We start from the raw sequence: 7,124 nt of genomic DNA, 5'->3' as shown, positions 1-7,124 counted from the left end.
GTGGTGAGGGGGGAGGGGGGCTTAGTGGCAAAGAAACTGACCCCTTGGACTAATGCCTGAAGGCTAGGAGGCTGATCTGATGAGGTGAAGCAGAGAATGCACACCGGCAGCCAGCAAGCCCACTCGGGCCCTCATGTGCGTCTGTGTTGCCCATGCAGCACTTTGGTTTCTGTTTTGTTTTCCAGTCTGGTTTTGGGGTCAACATGAAAGTGCACACAAATAGCCAGGCTGCCCCTCCTTTTGAATAGGAAGGCGGGGCCCCCTGCACAGCCCCACAGCTGCCTGCAGACCTCACATAGTGGCTGCCACCTTCGGGCAGGCCCCCCGCTCTTCTCCTGAGCTCTCCCCACCTGCCCTCTCCACTCATGTACCCTTCTCTCCCCCTGTGAGCATTCACCTTTCCACCCTGAAGGAGGCCACCTTGAAGGTTCTTGGACAGCACTTCTGACACTGTCGATGACTAGGCCCCTCAGCTTATACCAAAGTCCTTCCTTCCTGGATCAGGTTCCTCTGAAATTCTTGTGCCTTTCATCTCCTGTCTCTCCTAGCCTTCACTAAGGAAGTGCTTGGGACTTTTTTTTTATTTATAAAATATGAAGCCGACATCATAAGCTTCATGCAGGTGAAGCAGGCCGCTCTTCTTCGGAGCTGCAGTAACTTTGTTCCGACTCTTCTTCCCCAGAGAGGAGAAACGGCGCTGCACATGGCAGCTCGGTCCGGCCAGGCCGCAGTCGTGCGGCATCTGGTGCAAGACGGAGCTCAGGTAGAAGCTAAAGCAAAGGTCAGTGCGATTCCTGGAAGCATTTGCTATTGATGGGGAAAGTCTTGATTTTAATAAACCCTTTAAATATATGCATGCCATCTTCCAAGAATATGTCTTTAACGTAGTGAGCAACCTCCACTGGAAAAAATCTCTACCCAAGTGACATTGTAAAAACATCCCTTCCCTGTACAGTTGTCCATTCAGTTATTTAACGGGATTAAATAGAACAGGCACAGTGTGCCAGAAGGAACTTCGTGTCCTTGGCACATGGTTAGTCCTGAACAGATTAAGAAACAAACCTAGACTCGGTCCAGAGTTCTTCACACTCTGTAGAGAGGGGCTTATGCACAGGCTTCTAGGATAAGCACAGTTTGGAAGCATCACTGAGCTCATTTGGTTGACTCGCAGGCCAGCTGTCACAGCCACAAAGGAAAAAGGAAGTTTTAACTTTTTCTCTACAAGTTGTGAAACCATAAACCCTGGGACGAAGGTCAGAGTTGCTTCAGGGATCTGCCTTTGCATGAAAAAAGGAACTCCAGGGTTAAATTTGAATGCTTCGTCCTGGCCTGGTGTCCAGCCCCCAGAGGAAACCCACTTTCCTGTCACTATTCAGGATGTATAGTTGGTCTGGTTCTTCAAAATGGCAGTTCAGGTCAGGAATGGTCAGTAAACACATCAATACCTTAATCACTTCCTTTCAACATACAATACATGCATGTGTATTTAATTGCTATTTATTTCTGTGATCTGTAGTTCCTAGTTTGGGGTGGAGAGGAAATAGATATCCGTGAAGCAGTGGGAGTGCAGAATATTTATAACCGTTGGTAATTTTCTCTCGATGTGTTCAGCTGTCTCACCCATATCTAATTAAATCATAATTGCTTTTTATCAACATCTATCTAGACTTTCCAAAGCTTTCAACTCAGTATTCTTAGGGGGAAATACAGCCTTTCCTGTCATGCTCATGTTTTACCTGTGAACATATTATTTATTGTATAATTAAAGTAATTAGTGCACATGTAGTACAAATTAGGAGAATAATTAGTGCAAACATACTACTGTGAGAATAAACCGAACTAGGTCTGGGTAAGCATGAAGTCTGCAGGTGGAGGCGAAGGTTGTGGCATTCTAAGCAGCAGACCGCAAACCTCAAGTGTCCAGTGTTCTGTGGCACCAGTTAGTGGATGTTGTAGAGGATCTAGAAACAAAGGTCAGCAAACTTTATCTGTAAGGATCTAAGAGTAAATATTTTAGGCTTTGAGGGGTGCAGCATTGCTATCACAGCAGCTCAACTCTGCCATTGGAGCAAAAGCAGCCGCAGACAGTGCATAAGCAAATGGGCATGTCTGGGTCCCAATAAAACTTTATTGACAAACAGGTGGCAGCTGGATTTGGCCGCTGGATTGTAGTTTTCTGACCCTTGATCTAGAGCAGTGGTTCTCAACCTTGGCTGCACATTAGAATCACCTGGGAATCTTTTTAAAATCCTGATTTCTGGGCCTCATCCTCCGGAAATTCGTTTCTTTGTTTTAAAATCCTGATTTCTGGGCCTCATCCTCCGGAAATTCTGTTTCTTTGTTACTAATGTTGTGGCCCCACCCCATAACAAAGAAACAGAATTTCCGGAGGATGAGGCCCAGAAATCAGGATTTTAAAAAGATTCCCAGGTGATTCTAATGTGCAGCCAAGGTTGAGAACCACTGATCTAGAGGATATTGGTGAATCCACTTAATCAGTTAAGTGGAAGAGTTAAGAGAAGTTATACTGTACCTTGGATTATAGAAAAAATCACACTTATGAGTGTTGTTATTCCATATCAAGCATTGTGTCAAAGGAGTGGTTCTACCCATCAGCTGAAATTGAGGATTTTTGGTTATCAGTTTGTTAAGGAGGCAGCATGTATCATGGTTAGGAGCCTGACTTCCTCAGCCACACTGCCTGTGTTTGGACCTTGGTCTACCAATTCCTAGCTGTGTAACATGGGGTAGGTTAAGGATTCTGTGCCAGGTTTTCTGTTCTCATTTCCTCACATAGCAAAGGAGACTAGTGATCGTGCAATTCATAGGATGGTTGTGATGATTAAAAAGGTACGGTAGGAGCAGTACTTACAGCCTGGGGCAGGTAAGGTGCCCAGGACATGTTTAGTGGTGGTGGTGGCAATTGTAGAGTTTTATGAAATTTTCCTTTGGCAACTCTCTCTGTTTTCAGTATTCCTCTTCTTCCTCATAACATCTCCCCTAATGCTTCCTGCTAGTAACATAGTAGGAAGTTTTGACCTTGCTTTGACCTTGACTCTCATCTTACTACCTTTCCAAAGCAGTATCCTGTGCTCTCCACCTTCCCTACATAAAGTATTTACCTGAACTTTTTCACATTCAAGCAGGGGATTTCTTTCTGGAGGACCACCATAGAGCATCTTTGGACAAATGAGGAATAGATGCCTCTCCCACTTGGGCATAGGGACCTAAGGGACAGGACTTAGTGAGGGCCTTATGCATTTGGGTGAATTGTATAAGGTGGCCCTCCACTCGAGGCAGATGCAGCCTATGCCAGGATGTACAACTTGGCAAATAGAGGGTAGGCTGGCTTTCAGCCCCCATTGGCCCTCTTGGCTGGGAGCTGTTTTGCTGGTGTACCTGTACAGCCCTATACTGCCCCCTCCCCCTCAACTTTTGGTGATGGGAAGACACCACCAATAAATTTCATCCCATGTGAGTGCGTTATAACTGGTGGAAGTTTAATATCCCTCCTAGGTATTTGAGGTTTACCAGGATGTATTTCCTTATCTCCCAAAAAAGGAGCCATTAGATGTTAAAAACTGATAAAGTATGGCAGGTAGTAGTGGAAATAATTTATAGATAGAAATGTCTTCCATACTTTCATACTAATAGTTTGGTAGAAATGTATTTAAGCTTAGGTTTACCATCTCCACCCTTCTGAACCTTGAAGAAAAGGTAAATGAGATTCTCTTTATTATTGAGTAAGAGTTGGACTTTAGTTTCTGATGCCAGGCAATTTGCTAAATGTTTCTCAAGGGTACCATTGTTTTCTCAGCTAATCGGCCTTGCGTTTCCTCCTTGCCATTTAGGATGACCAAACCCCACTGCACATCTCAGCCCGATTGGGGAAGGCGGATATAGTCCAGCAGCTGTTGCAGCAAGGAGCGTCTCCAAATGCAGCCACGACTTCTGGGTACACCGCCCTCCACCTTGCAGCCCGAGAAGGGCATGAGGACGTGGCCTCATTCCTTTTGGATCATGGCGCATCTTTGTCTATTACAACAAAGGTATGAAAACAAGTCTTGGAATCCTACTCTGTCCCTCAAAATACATCCTCCTTGTAATCCCCAATGTGTCCTTACAATTTCTGCTGTGTTCTCCAAAATACATCCTCCTCAAAATTCCTTGGTACCTGTTCCCGGCAACAGGTACAACGGTTGTATATCATCACCTACACTTGGGATCCCAGGGTAGTCCCAACATGGCCAGCAAAGCCCTGGAGTGGGGGAGGGTAGTTAGGGTATGTGTAAGTCTGTGTGTGTCTGTGTGTCTGGCTTAAGTTTCTCAGTACATTATCTTCTAATGAAAACGTACTGATATCTAGAGTCAGATATTTCTTGAATGTTATTTGATAGATTTAACTGGTGATTTTAAAAACACAGCCAGAGATTTCTCTAGCTGGGACCATGTATATAAACCACATTATCAAAGCTCAGTTGGTTGATATTTTTATAATACTTTCAAATCAGGAGGAGAAATTTTTTGGGGGGGGAGGGATAATTTTTGTTTGTTGTTGTCATTCCTTTTGTTACTATTGTGTTGTTTGACTTATGCTCTGATTTTTTTTAAATCTTGACTCTGATACCTTAGAATGGTAGTGTTCCACACACTTGCTCTGCAGATGCAAAATTTAGAGGTCGTTTTTTTTTAAGTTTCTGTTTAAACCTTGTAGGTGTGGTAGGAAGATAGCTGGAAATGGTGTTGCACTATCTTATTTGGGTGCAGAGAAGCAGCATTAATGTGTAACCAATGAGCAAGATAATTACAATAATTATAAATACTTGGTAGTAAACTATCTGGAAAAAAAATGATGACGACCTTAAACTTCACCTCCTGTGATTCTTTAGGCTCTTTGGGAAAGTTGAGATGTAAGTTCCTGGATCTCATTCAATGTGTAAAACATTGGGGTTTTGAGTGCCCCAGCTCATTCACCAAACCAGCTGCCCACTGGCTCTAGTTGGCTATAATCTCATGAGGTCAAATGTGTTGATGACTCTGCAGTCCCTGTCTCATGTTTGGGTCCCTCCCTAAAGGGAGAACTGCTAGATACCCAGATCCTTGTGGGAGTTGAGAGCAAGGGAGATTAGTACTCATCCTCAGTGTCCAATTCTATATGTTTATTGGACTAGCACCTGGTGTTATTATTCAGTTCAGTTCACCTGTGTCTGAGGACCTCTGGCTCCTACTCCTGAAAACTAGAACAAACATAAAGATATGTGCATACACGTGGAAAAGGCGAAATGGGAAGAGAAAGGCTCCAGTCTGAAATTATGGGAGGACCAGATTTGCCCTGGATGTTCCCAAGCCCACCAAACCCAAATTGCACCTGGGACTCTGGAATCTATTCTTCCTACAACATGAAATCCCAAAATGGCCCTGGAATAAGCCCCAGATCCAGCTCTCCAACCTCATCCTGGTCTGAGGGCCACTTAGTCCCAGCGTCAGTGGCCTGCTGTGGCTCAGCACACAGCTCTTCCTTGTTGGTGAGGGGACTCTCTAACTGTCACCTACCAGCCTTGCCTCTTAAGTGCAGCCTTACCTGCTCCTCCTTAGAATAATTCATCAGTTCCAGAAGAGAGATGCCCTTGGGTCATTTCTATTGCTCATTATTTTTATGTTTCATTTTTCAGAAAGGATTCACTCCCCTTCATGTGGCAGCAAAATACGGGAAGCTTGAAGTAGCCAACCTCCTGCTGCAGAAGAGCGCGTCTCCTGATGCCGCTGGGAAGGTATGGGGCCACCAGCCACCCTGTATAACAGGCCACTTCCATGATAACAAAACACGCACTTGCTATTATTCACCACCAGCCACCTACTAGTAAATGATAACCATAGTTAAGTCTCATAGGACAAGGAACACTGGAAATAGGTGAATGCTGGGGTCCAAGTGTTGTGGCAACTGCAGTGTAAAGTGCACTCTATGTTGTACCCGATCTAATCCCGTCTCCTAACTCTAGGCCTCGGATGTTAAGACACTGTTGACACTGGTTGTTTCTGCACGTGTTTTCAGAGCGGGCTAACTCCACTGCATGTAGCTGCACATTACGATAACCAGAAGGTGGCCCTTCTGCTTTTGGACCAAGGAGCCTCACCTCATGCGGCTGCAAAGGTACCTGTAATTCGATGGCATGAGGACACTGGCGGGCAGTGCCCATCCATCTCTACGTCCACTTCCACTTCCACAGAACTATACGCTCCTAGGGAATCTGTGCCTTCAGCTATTTAGTCAACTCGTCTAGTAGATGCTCAATAAATATTTACTTGTCAATTGATTGTCCTTGAAAATCCAGGACATCCTGGAGCCTGGGGAGGACATGAAGTTCAGGTACTCATGAGCCAGATGAGAAACATAAGTGCAAGAGAGTTCTGATTTGTCAACGTTGTAAAATATGTGTTGCATTTTCCCAGGCTGTAAAACAGTGCCTTCAAGTTATTTGTTTCATAAAATAAGTTGGGAGGTTTTGCTTATGTGTTTTTAATATTGTTAAAGGGAATCATTATTCTTATTGTTAAGGCATTTTTGAGCAGTTAGACAACCTAGATTTCTCAGAAAAGAGATGCATGGAGTGTATGGCTTTTTTATCCCTCCGGTATTTGGATTCGAGAGGTATTTATTGAAAGATAGGTAAATGGAAATATGCTTTAGGAAGTGCTGTATTTTTGCGCAAGTGGCTATGATCAGGAATATTGGAGTGACACAAACCACATTCTAACTGTTGTCCAGTTCTTTCACTAAAGATTATTGGTTGAAGGAACTTTTAGCATCCCTAATGCTTTTTATATATCTTTGTTTTACTCTTCCACTTTGGGAACCTACAGTGCTCTTCCTTAAACTTGGTGTTTAGATCAGTGATGGCGAACCTTTTGAGCTCGGCGTGTCAGCATTTTGAAAAACCCTAACTTAACTCTGGTGCCGTGTCACATATAGAAATTTTTTGATATTTGCAACCATAGTAAAACAAAGACTTATATTTTTGATATTTATTTTATATATTTAAATGCCATTTAACAAAGAAAAATCAACCAAAAAAATGAGTTCGAGTGTCACCTCTGACACGCGTGTCATAGGTTCACCATCACTG

The 7,124-nt window shown here is 43.8% G+C and overlaps 1 protein-coding gene across 10 annotated transcripts in view; it reads left to right on the top strand.

Moving 5' to 3' along the window:
- The window catches only part of ANK3 (ankyrin 3, node of Ranvier (ankyrin G)), a 465,310-nt gene that overhangs the window by 326,578 nt on the left and 131,608 nt on the right, over positions 1-7,124 (top strand). For all 10 annotated transcript variants that reach the window (XM_014538720.1, XM_014538719.1, XM_014538725.1 and 7 more), the window contains 4 exons: positions 683-781; positions 3,852-4,049; positions 5,673-5,771; positions 6,053-6,151. In XM_014538720.1, coding sequence (XP_014394206.1) covers positions 683-781; positions 3,852-4,049; positions 5,673-5,771; positions 6,053-6,151 — 495 coding nt within the window. The remainder of the gene's footprint in view (positions 1-682; positions 782-3,851; positions 4,050-5,672; positions 5,772-6,052; positions 6,152-7,124) is intronic.

Source organism: Myotis brandtii, unplaced genomic scaffold, assembly GCF_000412655.1.
Source record: "Myotis brandtii unplaced genomic scaffold, ASM41265v1 scaffold196, whole genome shotgun sequence".
NCBI classification, from domain to species: domain Eukaryota; kingdom Metazoa; phylum Chordata; class Mammalia; order Chiroptera; family Vespertilionidae; genus Myotis; species Myotis brandtii.
The sequence above is the reverse complement of the archived record's forward strand: the minus strand, read 5'-3'. Positions and strand labels throughout refer to the sequence as shown.